Source organism: Macrosteles quadrilineatus, unplaced genomic scaffold (assembly GCF_028750875.1).
Source record: "Macrosteles quadrilineatus isolate MER2022 unplaced genomic scaffold, UCM_ALF_1.0 Scaffold_1__1_contigs__length_201487025, whole genome shotgun sequence".
In the NCBI taxonomy this organism is placed as follows: domain Eukaryota; kingdom Metazoa; phylum Arthropoda; class Insecta; order Hemiptera; family Cicadellidae; genus Macrosteles; species Macrosteles quadrilineatus.
In genome coordinates, this window is record NW_026542594.1 from 147,202,313 (window position 1) to 147,223,577 (window position 21,265).

The 21,265-nt window shown below is 34.8% G+C and overlaps 1 protein-coding gene across 1 annotated transcript; it reads right to left on the reverse strand.

The window, feature by feature from the left end:
- LOC128982969 (nucleolar protein 16) lies at positions 1–19,302 on the reverse strand. The gene is made up of 4 exons (XM_054402079.1): positions 19,074–19,302; positions 16,109–16,217; positions 466–636; positions 1–198 (listed from the first exon to the last, which is right to left on the reverse strand). Exons 1-4 carry the CDS (start codon positions 19,172–19,174, stop codon positions 52–54), a joined length of 528 nt encoding a protein of 175 aa, XP_054258054.1. The 5' UTR covers positions 19,175–19,302; the 3' UTR covers positions 1–51.
- Positions 19,303–21,265: the final 1,963 nt, after the last annotated feature.

Here is a 21,265-nt window from a genome sequence, read left to right on the forward strand (position 1 = left end):
TCAGGACGTTTATTTAAGAAAGAATATGTACAAAGAAATTATTTATAATTATCAGCTCTCTGTGTCCTCTTTGCTGGAGCCCTCTTTACTTGCCAAGTATTCATTATACTGCTCAGGAATTCCCTTGAACTGCTTGATCTTCCTACGAATCTGCTGCCATGTTTCCTGATAATAATTCTTCTTGTCTCGTGCCATGGCCTATAAAAGTTAGATTACTCGTTACAAACAGTGGTGTTGATTTCCTTGTTTTTCAATGGACGTAAATTCTTTTATTGGGTAGCTTAGAACTGACTGGCATCACTGTTACCTGCCAGAGAAGGTGTGTTTGCATAAGTGATCGCAAGGATATATTAATACTCATTGAATAGGCATATGAGTCTATATTTATCCATCAGAAAAAAAAGTAAAAAGATACAACAAATTTAAAACATTTGTACATCAGAAATATTTTTCACAGATCCTTACCTCGTAGTCTTCACCATATTTATCCATCAAGTATGTAACCCACTGGACATGACTTTTAGGCAATCTTAATCCTCTTTCCCTGGGAGCATGGGCATCTTCTTCTAGTTCAGAGATCACTTGTAACTTTTCTGGTTCTTTCTCATTCGGTTTTACATGTTCAGTTTTAATAAGCTGAAACAAGGTTAAGGTACAAGTTAACAAAGACATGGTAACAGCTACATTTATAAAACAACAAGTCTTTGTTTTTAATTTTATGTATCAGGTTTAGAAATGAGCAGACTGCAAATCAAAAAAACATTCTGTGCTAAATGTGAGCTTAGGCAAAAGCATCAGTGTTGTCTGATCTACTTGCTTATCTAGACAAGTTCAAGCTCCCAATTCTGAGGAACGAAAATCTAATCATGTGATCAGGTGATTTGGCAATTTTGGAACCCAGTAAGGTGCTGGTATGAGGACCGCAGGAGCGTCCTCGATGCTTTATGGGAAAAATTACCAAAAGAAAATTTTGTCGGAACTGAACCTTTACAGAAGGGTGTGTGCAGTGAAATAGGTTTAGAAAAAAATTACATTGCAAAAAAAAGTAGGCTACACTTAAGTTTAAGGATCTGCACAGAAAGGATTTAATGGTAAGAATCCAAGAGGCCAAAGCGGCCAGAATTGAGACCTGGGGCCAAACTCAAGGAGACTCCATAAGTTAAGTTAAGACTGATGATCTTACAATCAATTTTTCAGCCAAGCTGTTCGGAGCTGCAGTGAATTTAGTATGTAACAAATAACATGCATTCTTCAGTTACAAACATTATTCTGCATTTATAATAAATGCATAATAATTGTGGTAAATAAGCCCAATTGCAGTGGACATGACACGCTGGTTCCTTCTTTGTCTTCGTGAGATAATCTTGCTGAATGAATCTGGGGTTAATGATTCTATCTCTCTGCTAAAGATTCAGTGACTAAGGACAAAATTAAAATACCCTGACACATAAAACACTGCTTACACAAAAAATCAATCAGAGAACCATTTCATTGACCAAAACAAGTAGCCTAAAGTAATTTTGATGAGACCATTCCAGAGAGGCAGTCCATCTCTTCAAACAGATAATTTAGAGGGTTCTCCTTAAAAACTATAGCCTACAAACAAAATAAACGGTATCAGCATTCTGACACATACTTTCTCCCATAAGTTTGTCAACAACCTTTATCATGTGTAAGCGGTGAAAGTAAATATGCGGAAATGTAATTTGTACGAGTTTGTTCAGAATTTAAAGGACTATATACTATTTTTTTTTTCAAAATCGTTCGGGCCATTTTTGTGAAAATCTGATTTTTCCGTTATTTTATGGGGTTTTTATGGGGAAATAACATAATTTACAATAACGTTTGAACCATAATTTTTACAGAAATGGGATTTGTACCATTTTGTTCAGAATATAAAGGACTATAACATACAAATTTTTTATCAAAATCGTTCGGGCCGTTTTTGGGGAAATCATATTTTTCTGTTATTTTATGGGGTTTTATGGGAAAATTCCCATTAAAAATTAAATTTTTCTTAAAATGAAAAAAACTATCAAAACTTTAAGGACCATAACATACTATGTTAAAATAAAACCGGATTTTTTTCTAAAATCCTATTTTTCGTTATTTTATTGGGTTTTTATGGGAAAATAACATAATTTACCATAACTTTTGAACCAAAATTTTTACAGAAATGGGATTTGTACCATTTTGTTCAGAATTTAAAGGGCTACAACATACTAAATTTTTATCAAAATCGTTCGGGCCATTTTCGAGAAAATCCGATTTTTCAGGTTTTTTATGGGTTTTTATGGGAAAATCCCCATTAAAAATCAAAATTTCAAAAAAATGAAAAAAACACCTGGAGATATCATGGATTAGAACCTACATACCAAATTTCATCGAAATCGGACCACAGGTGTAGTCCCTAGCTCTGTACACATCCAGACACACAGACACACACACACACACACACACACATACGGGGTTTTACCGAATACTCGCAAACACCTAATTGTGGCATCTTTCAACCTGCGGCCACCAGTGGATGAAGGAAGGTGGTAGAAACATGTCTGCATCGATATTTTTAATGAACACTCCATTTTAACATCTAACATTCCAGTTTTTAAATTGTGGCACCATGCCACAAATCGGTATATATCAACAGTGTGTGGACAGGATGCAGTGTTGGGGAAGCTACTTTTAAAATGTAGCTAGCTACAACTACTGCTACATTTCCAAAAAAGTAGCTTAGCTACAGCTACAGCTACAGTTTCGAAAAAGTAGCTAGCTACAACTACAGCTACTATGAAATGTAGCTACAGCTACAATTTTAGCTACTTTTTCCAAGACGTTACTTTTTATTTCACGCTCATTAGGTAAATGTAAAATTAATTGCAACTACATTTTTATTGAATAAACATTTAAACAAAAAATTTCAGTATTGTATCATTGATTATATATACCTACAGGTATATATAGTCAATGATTGTATCCATGGAAAACAAATTATTCCTGGATTGTATTTAATTTTTTGGCATTATAAACCTAACATTACAACAACAGAACCAAATGTTTGAGTTTCCCATTATATTTAGTACTTATTTTTAAATATTGCATTATTTTTAAGCATCTTATATGTAAATTGTATTAAGTTCAAAGGATATACAACCAAACTATATAATATATTTTAAAAGCTCATTTTATTTCTTTAATATAGATTCATTTATAGATGTCTTATATCAACAATTAAGACCAATAAAACTGTAAAACGGTTATTTAAAAATACTTGTTTGTGTTACAGAGCCTAGCCTACTGAAATTGGAGTTTATTGCCTTTCTTAACTTTTAATGTTAAAAACGACATTGCGACTTATAACTTTTAACCATAGTGATAAGTTACTTGTTCTATGAATAACACTTTTCAATGTCAAGAAATCATCCTTTATTGTCATTATGCATAGGGCAAATTGTGCTTCAACCTAGTTGGTACAGAAAACAGTATTCAGCAACTTATACTGAAATCGGCTTTTAATTTAAACATGATGAAATTTGTAAAGTAAAAATAACATTTAGGCCTACTAACTTGGCTATGTAACAAGTTGGCGATAGTAGGCTTGTTCTTGCAAGGACTAAACAGATATATTCTTAATAATTGAACTTGGAACTTGGTATTCGTCTTAAACCATAGCATAGCCTAGGAATAGTGCTAGAGCTGTTAGCAGGAGCAAACTATGCTATTTTTTCAATGTAAGTTTCATGTTATATGGAGATTTTTTCGTTACAATAATTATCATTTAGTCTAGGCATATCTTAAATCACATCAGGTGATTTCCTCTTTGTTAATTTAGTAAACTTTAAAAAATCTTCGTAATCCAACCAAGGAAGGGCTTGTGATGATGAACCACAATCAACAGGTTGATAGACCAGCTTTCTCATTATTTTAAGGTTTAGCGTTGGTTTCCATTAAAACCCAAGTTGAAACACTATCGATATAATAAAGAAACTAAATTGATTACTAATTTCCCTGTCAATCACTTGCAAGCATTCAATAGCTTCTCTTGTCAGTCTTGTCACCGGTAGCGTTTAAACGTCGTCTGCATCTAGCGATTTTATTTTATCTGACAGTAATCATAGAGTAGTAAATTAAGGAAATGAGAGCCAAAAATGTGTACAACACTCATTTTTATGTGGCCTCCATGTCCACACAACGTTGTATAGGGAATGAAACGGCTGCAACCAGCTGTATGAAGCCAAGAAAGTAGGCCTATTTTTCTTTTAACTCAGTTTGAAAGGTTTCACGTAAGGTTGAGGTTATGATCAAAATCACTATCTCAAACAATGTTAATGTAGCGAGAAAAGTAGCTAAAATTCCGCTACAACTACTTTAAAAATGTAGCTAGCTACAGCTAAAGCTACAAAATCTTAAAAGTAGCGTAGCTACAGCTAACGCTACAAAAAAAGTAGCGCGCTACTGTAGCGTCGCTACTTGTAGCGCGCTACTTCCCAACACTGACAGGATGCCACTAATGCGTTGTAGTGCTTGAGCGGTGTGTGCGCCCCCCCTACTTCTCGCGTGCACTGTTGCCAGTTCTCCGTTCTAGTTCCTTCATTCCGTTCTGTATTCATGTGGCTATGCCCTAGCCGCTGTAGCTCATTTCCCGCGCTCATGACGTCGTCTTTTATTAGTGTAAGGATTTTATATGAAGTTTTTTTCAAAGCTCCAATAATTTTTACAATTATTGGATTTAAAGTCAATGGACCAAATGAAATGTCGTGAGGATTACATAAAACTACATGCTATTTTGTTGATATTTTATCGTCACATTGTATGTATGGTTTACGAACTGAGATACTTGGAATAAAGGCCTTAATGTGCTGGGTAAATTATCAGTTTCATGGGAATCTATATATTAATTACGTAAGCCGATTCTTTGCGTCAAAATTGTGGGCGACTGGGAAGTCGTAGAACGACGTGAGAGGGCTCAAATTAAAGGTCTTTATCCCGTGACGGCGGGAAAAATAGTAAAATTCCCAAAATCTTAACACAAAATTAGATATAACGTACAATGTTCTCCATAAGAATAGCATTAGAAGGCATTTACTGCTGATTTTTGTTTACTTCAATCCAGCTGATCGTGATTTTATCATTAGCAAGTAAGCTTACATTTGGATTACTCATTTGCCAGTCAATTCTGCAATGTAATCTATATAAATAAAATTAGAGTTTTGTCTGTACATTGCTTAGAATAATGAACTTTTTGGTTATTTTTACATTTCATAGGTCAGAGAAACCGAATCAAACCTTATCTCAATTTCTGTCTGTCTGTCTGTCTGTCTGTCTGTCTGTCTATCTGTCATTCTCTTGGTAACGCTAAAATACGCACTTTATTACAACTACTCCTCAATAACTATAGCACTGTCCCGCCTGAAACTTATTTTCCAAATACTATACATATATGAGATGGTTTTAGACGTATTTCATCGAATATGAGACAGTTAGATATTTAACAGTAAACCCTTGAAAATCAAGTTTTTGTCGATTTTTGACGTGGAATTTCTGGAAGCCCATGTTAACCTTATGAGAAATGAAATTATTGAATCTTAACAGCTGTTTCAATTAAACAAGTTGGTTCTGTTCTGTGATGTTCAATAGCATTAAAGTTACAAGGATTACCAACAGGGTGCAGCACTAGCACTATTATTTCTTTTACATTTATGACAACAGCTAATTTGCAACCTGGAGGCGAGTGAGCGTAGCGAACGAGCTAACCTGAAGGCAAGTGAGCGTAGCGAACGAGCTAACCTGAAGGAAAGTGAGCGCAGCGAACGAGCTCCAACATACAGGTGAGTGAGCGTAGCGAACGAACTTCAACCAGGACGTGATTGAGCCATGCAAACGAGATCAGATAGTAAAAATAAAAGTAAGCCTACCGTTATAGGATCGACCGGCAGACACAGAGGTAATTTAACCTTTTATTGATTGTCATACCGATCCGGAACAACAAAAAACAACATAAAATGAAGCTATGTATAATAGTTTGGCCAGCATATCTTAAAATATGCAAACCAACTGCTGTTCGTTATATAAGAAGGTTTCAACTGAATATTATAAGATCCCCGTGCGTAGAACGGGTACACAGCTAGTGTATACTATATAAAACCAACTATACAAAGGGATAACGTTACCTTTAATAATCAAGACTTTTTAGTTATGTCAAAGTTGAAATAAATTGTTTTCAAGATTTAAGAAACGATTCAAGATTAAAAGAAGATCTTCTCTGTTTTTATTTCAAAACATATGTAAAATATTTATTCCAATTTTTTTTTTTTATTTACTAACATTTATATTTGAGATTTATTGTAGTGTTTAATCAATATTTTGTATGAAGTGGAATAACCTCAACGGTTACTCTTAGAAAACAATTTGGGAATAGAGATGAAGTAGGTTCGTACAGGTATTTAAACGAACCAAAAATATTTATGTCGTGATTAGTTTCGATAACTGGGTAATGGAACCCTAACTAGCCGCAAAATAGTTGGTAATTAGACGTTGACTAGGCCCTTTTTTGGTAGAATATGTAAATCAATCGCACCTTTAGGAGGATTAACACCACATACTTACACTAGGCTAATAGTGGTTTTTTAATGTTGATCACAAACAAATTTAGGTCCAAGTTCTGTCAATGGGATGCCTTTACTTAAGAATAATTTTGTTAAACCTTTAAAAATGAGCATAGACTTAGAAATAATAACTGGGTAGGGTATCTCAACACACCATTTTTTGCCTTTTCTTATTTGACGAAGACAATTTCCAATACTGTATTTCAATCGGGGAAGCCTTGTTATCAGCATTAACCAAAAAAACCAAAGCTACCTTAATAAACCAATATTTATTCATAAACATGTTTGCTGCCTTTAGCAGTTAAACTCAGGAATCATTCAAATTCTTTATTGAACATAACGTAATCAACAAAAGCAAACAAAGACAAACAACAAACTGTTTTGTTTTTTTGCACAAAAGATATGTTGTAGTGGGATATCTAGGCCTATCCTGACATATAGATAATTTGATTCTGAGTTTGTTTAAATATTCCAACAATAATTCCTTTTCCGTAGCTTTTTAGGGACTATGTCCCTACAAGCCACTAGTTTACATTAAAATACGCAATAAGTATGACTCCGTTTTTTCTGTATGCATATAATTAATTATGGTAATGTAAAAGTATGCGTAACGAATTTTTCACCTCACTATGATGTTTTTAGCTGTTTTACATACATTTAGCTGGTTTATATTGGTGGCTGAAAGTTACGTTTTGCTGGCCATGCCAGCTGTCATCGTCATATGGGGACCGAGCAGGGGTTTACATCCCTAGGGCCGCAAAATCACTTGTTCGCCTATTTACTTAAAACATTAATGTATATTAAATGCACAAGCTGTATCCATGGCATTGCAATAGACTTGTTTTTTGTCACAGCTGCCTAGACAACTATTTATTGTTATTTTTGATTTTGCTGATTCCTCAAAATATTTCACATAAATAAGAGGGACGTTATATTGCAAAACATACTTGGGTAAAAAAACCGCTCGTACCACGAGCCAAAATGGGTTTGCAGCTCTCGATCGTTTCACGTTCTCGACTTCGTCCCGAACTTAAAACCCGATATCGAGTCGGCAAAACCTCACTTTAGGCCCTAGGTACGAAATATACTATTTTTTTACGGTGGAATTAGAGACCCAAAGATTCTCACCCCGTTGCGAAGCATGGGCAGATAGTTAGTTATAAGATTATAAAGTCTTTACTGTTTTGTCTGTACATTGCGTAGACTCATGAAGTGTTTGGTTATTTCTACGTTGTATATAATGAGATAGCCGAAACGAGTCTTGTGTATATATCTGTACGTTTGTTTGATTCTTACTGTCATTGTGCCTGCAACGCAAAAATTCCAATTCACGTGTCCTACCTTGGGAAAACTAGAGTACCGTTCATGATCCAAATAGTTTTGTAATTGTTTGAATAAATTTGCCAAGTTTGATCAAAATATATCCATAAACAAGCAAACTACAACATTTTACAATATTCTTTATACGAATAACAAGGGAATTTTAAATTTACAATTTTTGAATTTGTCCTGTTACCAATAACCGTACAAAAACACTTTGATATACTAAGTTATTTGTTTTCTAAGCTATTTAAAAAGGTCTGGATATAAATTGGGAAATTTTGTATTTTTAAGGTAACGTTTTTCTCCATTTCATATATTAGTAACAATATGTATAGTATCAAATTCAGTAATAACATTGACTACTGTATTTAAACCTTAAAACAAGTGTTTATATATTCATTGAGGCTACTGGTGCTACCGCTGATGGCTTATGCATGTGTACGTTAGTAGCTAGCAGACAATTTGCCAACTAGGAGCATGAAATCAGCTGTTCCCCGTCCTCACTGTCGCGGTTGCTCGCCTAGCATGTCAACAGCTGACTGCTGTAAAAATTGGATGAGGCGACAGTAACTTTTTCTAGTACGCTTCTTTACCATGGCATCTGCTAATTCAATTTTGTCCTAAAAAATGTATACACATCTCTAAGATTTGTTGCCAACTAACAAGCAATTTAAATAAAAAAAAAAAAAAAAAAAAACTATTGTTAATCATCCTGCAAAACTGCTAATAATTCATGATCAAATTTTCATCAGAATTCCGTTAGTTTAAATCAACGATCACACAAGACCAATAGATGGAGCACATCTATATAACTAACATACAAGCAGTTGAAGCCAGGTCCGCCATCTTAGTACAGGTTAGAAGTGGTAGATGCCAATGAAAACGGTACCAAAACTCAATGTCCAGCTTCAAAATAACTTGTCATTTAGACTAAAGGTAAATCGTTGACACTTCGTGTGAAAGATGTCAATTAGTCTAGGACACTATTGGTTCTAATTAAAAGCTCAAAAGTTTATATTTTCTATTTTAAATCTTAAAATAAAGTCGGTACTTTTAAATGAGTTTTTAAATATGACATAACAAAGTTCGTCGGCTGCTACTGTTTTTATTTCTTCGTCAGGTAAGTAAAAAAACGGTGGATTTTGTGGCTAAAGAGCTCAATTTCTTAGATAATATTTTTTTTTAATTTTTATAAAGGAGAGTTGTATAAAGAGTTTCAGAAACCATCTTGTGACTTTGAAAATTTTTACATTGTAAACCAAACGCTAAACCTTTAACACACTTTAATACGATATAGATACATATATTATAAATTAATTTGTAGCTTTTTAGAATTTTTCTTTCGCCCAACAAGTTTTTGTAATTATTGTTAACTAACTTTTTTTAAGATACGGTAAACGCTAGGAAACAAATTAATAGAGTATTTTAAAGGCCATTGTTCAACCGTCATGAATTGTTACATACCAACCTTTAGGGCCCATTGGTGACATTGGGGGGTGGAAGTCTAAATTTAGTTCATTACAATTACGTCAATGACCTTGAGCTCTGCTAGTAAGATGCTGTGGTATGGTAGCGTGTCAGGGAGAAGGGTTATTGTTCATGCTTACTCATTAGCTCTTACCCACAAACAAATTTATTTCAAGCCTAAAATGAAGAATGTAGATCTAACTTCTATATTCGTTTGGAAAACGTCAGTAAGAGGCAAGTCTAGACTGTTCCTATGTCTGCGCGGTCCATCACGAGTTACTTTCTTTACTTATTTTTTTTTAAAGCCTATGTGTCGATTATGTATCATGAGCAATGTAAAATCAAGATGACGTTGTTCAAACTAAGATATAAGTTTGGACTTATTTTATTTATTTATTTATTTATTTTACCTTCCAACGGTCAAGAACCAATTTACAATAATATGTTGTATACGATGACTTAATCTAACTTAAACATATACATACAAAAGTATTTTTGACAAAATGACATGCAGTAAGTTTAGTAAATAATACAATTTCAGCAGTATCCAAATGGGGAGTGTTACACGACGTCCAAGTGCCACGACGTCCAATAATATTTTTTCAGTGCCACGACGTCCAAAACATAATTTTTAAGTTGTTGCACGACGTCCAAGTACCACGACGTCCAAAAGTACAGTAACTGCCAAACATGCAGTCTTTCTACAAGCTTTGGACGTCGTGGCACTTGGACGTCGTGCATCCATTTTTAAGTGGATGCATTGCACGACGTCCAAGTGCCACGACGTCCAATAATATTTATTCAGTGCCACGACGTCCAAAACATAATTTTTGAGTTGTTGCACGACGTCCAAGTGCCACGACGTCCAAAAGTACAGTAACTGCCAAAAATATAGGCTTTCTACAAGCTTTGGACGTCGTGGCACTTGGACGTCGTGAAACAGCGCACTATAGAATTGTAAAAAAGTAACATTTGCACGACATCCAAAGTCGCTGTCAGTTGCACGACGTCCAAGTGCCACGACGTCCAATAAATATTTGACTGTTGCACGACGTCCAATATAGCTCAGCGCTGTTGCACGACGTCCAAGCTCCTTCATGATGACCGGTTACGATGACCGGCTACTTGCCGAACAGTGTTCTCTCGTGTAAAATGCTTAAGGAACTTTTATTAGTTATATATACATGGGTATATGTTCTTGTTCAGAAATATATATACTATGAATATTTGTACCATTAATTGAAATACCTATCATAAAGTAAAAAAAAAAACATAAAAAGGAAAAATAAACAAGGTGACAGTTGGAAAACTATAAGGTTTACATGGTTTGAAAAATTATGACATTTTGTTAACAACCGATAAACTTCATTATGTTTGGAGTAAGCTTTTAAATGCTCATTTTTTCAAGACTAGATGAATGTACATTGATCAACATGATCTTTGAAAACTAGTTTTTATACCCTCATTTTAATTTTTACTAGTATAAAGAATAGAATGCCTTTTTCGAACTGTTTTTAGGCATCAATTAAATGTTCTTATGTCGCAAATATGTTTATTAATAGTATTCACTTAACATTGACTTAATTTTATTTCAATAAATTTTGTGTTTGTGTTTTGCTACACCACTGCAACAAAAAAAAAACCAAAATTTAAATTTATTTAATTTAAATTGCAACCAATGAGAATATCATAAGTTGTACATAGGGTTCTTTTGTTTCCCCAACTCTAAAAAACAACGCACATGAATTGAAAATGTTATAGGTTTTAATAGTACTGTAGCAAATCGAATATCAATAAAGGTAACGTATGACAATAAATTTACATATTCCTAGATTATAATTGAATGTGTTTACGAAGGAACACCACAGCCTCAAAATTCAACATTACAGTATATTTACTCAAGATTTATTGTTTTCATATAGCACAGTTGATGTTGCCAACTAGCGTGGGAGCGGAAGTCCTGATAAAGGCTGGTTCTCGGAAAAGTAATAAACTTGTAGTTTGAATGAAACATTTTTTTATTTTGTACAGGATTCATGGGATCCTCAGCATAAAGTACAAACCACATACAAACTGCAAAATGTGTGTCGAAGGTCTGATTAGACCTTCCGAGATTTAGACCTTCAGCAACTGATCCGTTTTTTACCTTCCTTAAATTTATTCTTTTTCATGTTATGCTTCATGTAACATACATAGACTAGAGGGCCGCACATGCCCTTGACAAATAAATTAAAATTTTCGCACAAATACAAATCAATATCGTCATTAGACAAGAATTAAAAAATAAAATTTATAAACAAAACCTACCACGGCATATTCTTGAACAAGTATGCCTACAAACCTACGATAAGCATGTTTGTTATTATTATACTTAACCTACAAATGCTATGACTTAGGGCATACCTGCTTTCCTAGATAAAATATCCGAACTAATTGCGAGTGCAACGTGAACTTAGAAAAAGACTAGTAAGAATTTACAACTGTGAATTTCTCAGAATTGATTGACAGTTCAGACGAACCTATGGCTACAGACTGCGGAAACCTACATTACTAGTGGCTTGAAGGGGCAATAGCCCCTATATATATTCTAGTAATTATTTTGTACAATTTATTAGTCTCATGGGTTACCCTACCTTGATTGTAGTTTAAGATTTTGTATATTATAATATGTATAATAGTTATTACATACCTGTATAAAGCATTTTGATGTCTGCTCTGTTAAAAATTAAAATTCCAAAGGACTTTTCATGCCCCCAAATTATCATGCCCAGACCTTTAACATAAGACCTCTCCCAGCTTTTTACGGCCTCCCGTTCGCTCACAATTTCATTGTAAAATGTTGGGCTTATGTGAAAATTTCCCTTGTAAACTTAAATGGCATATTACGATCTGTAGTTATTAGTTTTATTTTTGGCCAGAAAAATTGTTCACTTTGCTTCTCAAGTAATTACTACTAATTTTACACTTTTTTTTGACATAGGTACCTAACACAACCAATCGTACTCCATTAACTAATCCAGACCCTAGGTTAATATTTCTAATGAGCATTACTATTGAACCAACTTTTAAAACTAATTTGTGTGGTGGCATTCCAGATGGTGCAATTGAAATACGGTTGTATATAGTCAATTAGTATTTTAAACCTCTCTTTAGGGTTAGTATACATTTTACAGTACATACTGTATTACCATATGCTTTAAATAAAGTTAAACCACATGTTTTAAAGTAAACAAAGCAGATATGACATAGATTCCCATGTTATTTAAATGTGAATTATTTTATTCCATAAGGACCTTTTGGTGCATAATTAAGAAAAATGAATAGTTTTCCCTCAAAATTCACGTCAAGACCTTTAAAATAAGACCCCTCCCATCCTTCTACGGCCATCCAGTCACTCACAATTTCTTTACAAAAATTTGACTTACGGAATTATATAGGATATAGATTATCATAGATGAAGTAATATAAATTGTGTTTATTTATTCTATGGTATTATTGTATTAGTATACTGTATTTGTATTTGTATTATTGTGTTACTAGCAGAGTACCCGTCCTTCGTACGGGGTTGGCATATAAGTATAAATGCTTATTGCAGTTATGGGAGAGGACACTATTAAAAAAAACAATTGGCCTTTTAATTTATACGGTATCCTATAGTGTAGCACACATCTACTATAGTCCTGATGTTCTACCACTGCACCTAAACCATGGAAAAAAGTACACAATCTGTTCTCATTGTGTACCACAACTTTTTTTTGCTAGTTGGTTCAAATTAGCTGAGGTCATTAATGCAAACAAACAACATAATAGTGCTGCACCCTGTTTGGCAAGCCTTATAACTTTTTAATGCTGTTTAATATCATAGAACCAACTTGTACAGTTGAAACGGCTGACAAAATTCTTTGATTTCTTTAAATATGAATACCCATAAGGTTAACATGAGAAAGTCCAGAGCCAGAGCCACCGGGGTGGAGACTGAAAGAATTTTTGAGGTAAGAATATATTAATCGGGGATGTCATCTATTATCATACCAAATTTCAACCTTGTCGGTTTAGTATTTTTCGCGTTTGCTTGTCACAAACATCCATCCATACATCTATCCATCCACAGATCCATACATCCGTGGTTTGCACTGTAAACATAAAGCTATTACAATAGTTCCAAACCGACAAATAGAAAAATAGGAAAATATAAATAAATATGGAAAATAGGGTAATTTTCTAACATATTTTAGTGAAATTATATAATCAGGCAAATGGAAATTCAGTCTACAGATTTGCTGTGGCAGGGGGGTTATATTACGGTTTACACAAAAATAAATCAAAACATAAACCTCATAACACTCAGGAAAAGGGCCTAGGTTGATAGGGCAACGATTATAGAATCTTAATTATTTCCTATATCCATGATGAATGATTTCTTTTAATACGAATTATTCCCAGTAAAATATTATTACAGCATTTCACAAAAATAGAACAGACTCGGTATAATAGATCATAAACATAACTAAATGAAGTAACTGAAAGAATCATATACTAATTAAATTACATTAACATATGGTTTGACAGCTACATTTAAGTAATGTAAAAAAATGTTTACATTCGGGCTAGTAACATCATTATTTTAAATTTATAATCCTTACCCTCTCTGTTCTAATATTCGTGCATTATTTAATATGTTTGAACCAGCTGTGTGGAATTGTGAAATCAAAATTCATTTGACAGTTAAAACAAAACATTGAATAATAAAAATACATTTGTATGAAAGTAACAGATAGATTGACAAAATTGTAAAACGATCGTATAATATCTAACAATATCAAATTATTTACAGTATCACGGTTACAACTTTTAAACTACTTTTGTTATGACTCAATGTTAACCTCTTTAGGACCTTTCATTTTATGCTTTTGTTAGTGGGGACTGGTTAAAACACCACAGTAGGTTTTACAAATATGATTGTGAGATGATATTATAATCTGAACTAGATTATGCGTGTTGATAATAATATGTATTTTAATTTAAGTACTTTAATTGATTCGGTTATATGTTTACCTCATATAACATTTGAATATGGATTGAAACATTAGATGTCTTTGGAATACTCTGAGAGTGAGAAGCAAAACATAACTTTCAGCAATGATGCATCGAAATCTACCTTTACTGACTGATTCAGAAATGTAATTGCAAAATATTTTGTCAACATGACTAAAATGTTAAAAAAAAAATAGATGTATCAGCACGAAATAGTTTGTAAGATAAAAAAAGCAGTCTAGGACAACTTATATAGCGTTCTAACCTCAAACATTGTTATCGTTTCAGTGTACAAATTCAATTGATACAAAATAACTACGTTACCAATTTATGTTTGTAAACAAAAATCAATTTTTTAATGGTTGCGTAATAGCTATTTACATTACAAGTGTAGTAAGAGCGTTTTTACTTCACGCACGGTGAATGTTGTGCAACGAGCGGAAGCGAGTTGCATAATTCACCTAAGTGATGTAAACAGCACGCTCTTGCGTAACGTGTAACGTACAAGATTTTACCTGACCCGACAATAAACATGGGTTTACGTACAATATTTTTCACTATCCATTTCACTCATCTTCTATCAGTAACGTTCTTTTACTAACAAAAGCTAGGTTAGGTAGGAAAATACTTTAAAGCATAATAATAACATTCAAGCGCACAGCTGATTTCTAGCGTTGAACATCGTTGGCTCCATAGAGTTATATTTTTTTAAATTAAGCACTCAATGTTATTTAAATGGGTTTCTTTACATCACCGAGTGAGTTTTTGATACTTTACATCACTCGAGAAGTAAGGAAGTTGTATACATCACGCTTGGGATAGGGAAGTTTAACATGGCGGGTTAGGTAAATCAATTTAAATTATTATTTACTACACAAATTATTTGTAATGTAAAACATTGTTCACCACTCGGAGCAAAAGTATATTATTTATGGTACTTAAATTGTTTTATAGTACGTGGCAGTATAGTATTATTAGTTTATTAGTTGCTTGTTACACTGTTCTACACACTGCTCAAGCTCTACAACTCATTAAGTGGCATCCTGTCCACACACTGTTGATATATACTGAATTGTGGCATGGTGCCACTATTTCGAGTGTAGGCTGGCGCGAGAATTGGCAACGTAGCATTAGGAAAGTTATAGTTCCGGCGGACGGCGCGAGGCGCGCTAGCTACCTGTATGGTTTCGTGTTCCACAATTCGGTGTGTACCTGCGCTACTTAAACTCACATCAACGAGTTCAAAAATACTCAATTGTGGCATGTGATGTTTAAACGACGTAATAATGCTGGAAAACCTCAAAAATGATCGAATTAGCTGTGGCACCCTGAAAAAGGTGCCACAATTTTTGAAGGTGCCACAGTACGGCCGTGTGCCTGTGAAGGATGCCACTATTCGGTGAATACAAACACACACACACACACACACACACACACACACACACACAGACATCACTTCGAAAACCACTTTTTTGGGTCCAGGGGGACCCAAAACGAATATATCCACTCAAAACTCAAACTCGAAAATTTTGACGAAAACAATACTTTCTCCATATACTATGGTATAGGGGGAGAAAGTAAAAATTCATTAAAAAAACTAAGTACAGCAGGCCTGAGTTATCCACACTTGGAACCCACTATCAATACTAGAGTAAAGGATAAAATTTACGATAGCTTACCTTGTTACTGGATATCGAAGGTATAATGTTAGCATCATATGCTAATCCCATGTTTTTTAAATTTGATTTGACAGAAGCTTTTACCACCCAAGCTTGTTTTACTTGTGGACTGCAAAAGAATCATTATTTGCAACAGTACTGAATTGATAGTATTAGTATATATCTCGTACCTAGGGCCGAAAATGAGGTTTTGCCAGCTCAAGATAGTTTATAAGTTCAAGACGAAGTCGAGAACTTGAAACCATCGAGAGCTGCAAAACAATTTCGGTCCGTGGTACGAACACAATTTTTCGCCACACTATAGTCACAGAAATCACCAAAAATGCCTTGCCACTATAGGCTACAGAGTTCGCCCATTGCCAGTTGCTAACTATATCAATTAGGCCTATATAAAGCCCCCTGCAGACGGTGACAGTAATAGCGTCCAGTACTGGCGTCCACAAGTGGCGGCCACTGCACTGTCACGACAGTAGCCCTACACACGGGGACAGTACTGGCTGCCACCGATATTGTTTTAGTGGCGGCCAGTGTGACATCACGGTGTATTTTTCGGATCCAAAATGGATGAATTTGACGAGGTTACGAAGATGCAGTATATATTGAAGAAAATGGTGATGAAGTAGGCCTAATTCATTTTTGAGTGAAGAATTGGAAGATGTAGTAAAAAGTAGTCGGTCTTGTTGGGTCAAGGATTGGGCGGGACGTCATAGTAATCAAGGAGCTTCAACAAAATTTTAATTAGGCCTAAATAACTTCTTCATCAGCATCCTACGTGTTATTAAATTACATGAAAGTTACAAAAAATATGTCTAATAACACTTGTAATAATATATTTGCACTTATACCGTACTCATTATTTAAAAGATGGCAAATATATATAAAAAATAGTTATTGGTGATTGATTTCGATTGGACAATCCAATAATACTCCGACCCAAGACGAATAAATTAGGCAAATAAACCCATTCGCCTATTGGGTCTGATGATGATTGTAGTGTCCAATCAAAATCGATTACCACTTCCTATCTTTTATGTGTACACATACCATCTAGTGAGTAAACAGTAACCTAAGTGTAAGTATATTATTACAAGTGTTATTTGATGTTGTTTTTTTTTTCACTTTCAAGCAATTTTCAGAGAAATTGCCAGTGAAGATCCTAAAGAATTTAGGAGGATGAGTGCCGACCAATTATAGTCCAGGAGCTGAGGGGGATTGAGCATGCATGAAAGTAGTACGCAATATTATTGCTGATGATTGTAATACAGTAGACTCCCGATTATCCGAGGTAATTTACACCGGGACTACCTCGGATACGGGAAAACTCAGATAATAGGGAGGTTAAGTACAGTTTTATGGTAAAAATTACGTAAAACCCAGAGAAAGTTTACAAAACTGGTATATTAGAAGAAAGAACATATAATAGACACAATTTAATACCTGTAAGCAAGTATGAACACAGATTATTTCTTTAGATAAAGACTTTGATCGTCTTCTGAGCTAAGTAAGCAGTGTTTAATTTAGTGTTATCACATTAAATTTGGTTTCAAGAGAAACTACAACTCTTTTCCCTTTCCCACACACAGCAAAAATAAAAATCAACAACAAACGATAAATATTCGGTAACAGTAAAAGTCAACAATAACGATAAACAATCAATTAAAATTTGGCAAAAATAAACACAACCACGATCAGCACGAGAACAACTAACATCAACCACATTCAGCGCGAGTTCTGAGCTACTAATCTGAGACTCAGGACTCAAGACTAAAATTAAAAGTGTCAGGTCCAGGTAGATAAGGAAATACGCAGGTTTCCAGTGCACCGATAAGTTAATTCATAGAATGCTCGACCTAGCAACAGCCAGTAAAGATCTCAGGTGCTACTCAAGGCAACACTAAATAAACAGGCCGTAAGGCTACTCAGACATGACGACGTCATAGGCCACGGCAATAAAATGACGTAGCCTAATTTTTTTTATTTACATTTGTGTTTTCCAAGAAAAGATTTGATTGCAAACAGCAAAAGTTACGTCTTTGCCGTCGCCTATGATGCTGTTTTTTAGTTTCATTTTTGTTTTCCAAGAAAATACCTATTAAAACAAGCAGCTGATCGCATACGGCAAAAATTACGTCACTGCCGTCGCCTACAATGACGTCATGCCTAAGGAGCATTACGGCCTGTTTATTTAGTGTTGCCATGTGCTACTGTAGTTCTCATCGAATTTATTGATTATCTGTGTATTCACTATTTGTGCATTACGGATCGACGGCTCGGCCTAGCAACAGGCACAGAGTACAGTACAGTAGAGAAGTCTACTACTCGACCTAACAACAGCCAGTAGAGACTTCCACTACTCGACCACGCTTGTTAAACACATAAACATCCACCTCCCCGTAGATGTCTCGGTATAAAGACCTAGTTATTATTTTTTTATGCCTGGCTCGGTTAACCCGGAGGCTCAGTTAACCGAGACTCGGATAACCGGGAGTTTACTGTATGGACTGTGGTGATCAAAACTACGTATGTCGCCTATTTCAAAAGTGGTCGATAAGGTGGGGGGGAGGGGGCAATAATGGCGAGGGGCGCTATGCGTTAAACCGCTGATATCACTACTGTCCCAGTCTGCAGGGGACTTAAGACCAGGGTTGCCACCCGTCCCGATTCTGCCGGGACAGTCCCGATTCTGCCGGGACAGTCCCGATTTCAGTTCCTTCTGCCCGTATTTAAGCCTATGATAATCCGGGGGGAGGGAGGGAGGCCATGTCCCGATTTTTCCCTAACCAAAGGTGGCAACCCTGCTTAAGACTGTCATAACCTAACCTAACTAACCAAACTTGGCTGATACAGTAATGGAAAAATCGATGAAGGTTTACTAATCAAATCTGTAAGTAGTTTCAATCGATATTAGCATAGCCCAGTTAAGAAACTGTACCCCTAGGATATGCATGACTATTAATAAACTCACCATGATATGACAGGGGTTTTTCTTATTTTGTTCCTTAACCTCTTCCTGTTGACATTATAACCATATCTTTTTCGTCTTCTTTGCTTCCGTAACTTAGTCATGAGGATGTATTAATAAAAATAGATCTTATGTGCACAAAATATTAATCACCTTTCTCCTATGCTTTTAGTGGTATAAAAAGAGAATGTATTTTTAAGTAAACAACGTTGGGTATGGGTATGATGTTCTATTCTTTCGTTCGTTCTTCCTTCTTCTTCTCTTCTTCTTCTGCAGTTTACTTCTTCTACTTTCTTTACTCCTACTTTTCTAGTTAGCTTTTTAAAAAAGGCTGGCTTTTTGAATTACCATGTAGCCAATACATGATTTCACCCGGGCTTTTTCGAAATGCTAGCATGGTGCTAGTTTAGGAAATTATGTTTGTTTTTCTAATAAATTGAGTTTACCGGGGATGATGTTATCAAGCAACGACCCCTTCTCTCCGAGGAGGTGTCGACTGTTGACTGGAAGACGAGAGATTTTTCATTTTTCAGGTACCATTATGACGTCACTAACCACTTGCGTTACCGCTCCAGCTGACACACACACCGCACTACAGCGAGCTGGAGCACGGCCGCCTTTAACTACAGGCCGCGGCCTGATAGAATTGGCAACGTCGCAAGTGGTGTTGTTTAGTGACAGACGTCCCAAAAGATAACATGGCAGACCGGTGACATCAGCTCATTAATTCCCACTTTATTGATTTTAATTAAAATTTATGAACATAAATTTATTAAAATATTGAAAATAAACCATACAGAATTGAAAACCGAAACAATATGATTTAAAAATCTATATCTGTACATTTTAAAAGGGTTCAATGTTGTCATAGTCCAGTAACCAATCTTTCGTAAATACACAAATACCATTAGCTGCTTCCAAACAAAACAGCTGTTACAACACCACTTGCGACGTTGCCACTTCAAAGGCCGTGGCCTGGAGATGTTGACACTGTTGTTACAGGAGGAGGTAGGTTAGACCTATGTTTGAACAAAGTTTTATTGTTTAATTTAACTATTTCCGCGATACTATGAAACAAGTATTAAGAACAAATAAAGAATTAAACTTGTCATAACTTTAAAGAGAGTCCGAGCTCAAAAATACGTAAAAAAGATAATTATTCACAGAGCAAAAATCAACACAGTCACTATAAATAAGAACCAGTTGTATCCACGGGTTTAAATTTAAAATTTGTTTGTTTTTACCAGGCCATCAAAATTATACGCCATTTTACATATGTTGCAATTTAAAAATGTTTATTTACAAGGCTACCAAAATAAAAAAAATAGAATCATTAAAAAAATAATTCGTTTTTAAAATGTTGACATGTCACATATAAAGTTAATGCTAAACTCACGAGTATTAGAATTTTCAAACAGAACGAAAATTTGTTTAGTGATTTCCAAAATACAGGGTATTCTGTAAATATCAATATTTTCCATACAAATGGCCACCATTTTGAAACGGATAAAGATAAAGGAGTATTGTATTCACTAAATTGTTTGCCTAGTCTAGGGCTTTAAAATGCATAGCATGGCATATGTTTAAATGTGAAAACTCTGGGATTCGAACCCATGACCCCCAGTTTCTCGAATACCCTGTGTTTTAAAAAAGTTTAAAATATTTTTACGTTGTTCCTTGGGTATGAATTATTATCTCTGTATGTGAAGCCGTTCGGCTGTAATATGTTTAGGACAGCTTAGAGGACTCACCGTGTATATTCAAAGTCAATGGATCACCGACGTCGACATATACATCGATGATTTTTCATCTAGGGTTTGACATCCAGCGGTTCACAGTTGTTTTTTGCACACCTGTTACGGGGCCATTTTTTACAACAATGCCACCATGGATTAATAGCTATTTACCTTACAAGTGTAGTAAGAGCGTTTTTACATCACGCAGGTGAAGGTTTACCTAAGTGATGTAAACACGTTTGTAAATGAACGTTACTGTTAGAAGATGAGTGAAATGGATAATGATTAATATTGTTCGTCTGTATATTCGAACTATTTAATATTTAGGTCCTGTATATTGTCGGGTCAGGTAAAATCTTGTACGTTACACGTTACGCAAGAGCGTGTTTACATCACTTAGGTAAATTATGCAACTCGCTTCCACTCGTTTATCCAGCTTAAGGCAATTTTAAAGTTTTT

What these genes read in the sequence shown, in the direction of transcription:
- LOC128982969 (XM_054402079.1), bottom strand. Translation starts at nt 19,174, where the DNA reads ATGACTAAGTTACGGAAGCAAAGAAGACGAAAAAGATATGGTTATAAT. An exon ending in AAAACCCCTGTCATATCATG is followed by an intron (nt 16,218 to 19,073) that starts GTGAGTTTATTA and finishes ATTCTTTTGCAG; the next exon opens with TCCACAAGTAAAACAAGCTT. An exon ending in CTTCGATATCCAGTAACAAG is followed by an intron (nt 637 to 16,108) that starts GTAAGCTATCGT and finishes ACCTTGTTTCAG; the next exon opens with CTTATTAAAACTGAACATGT.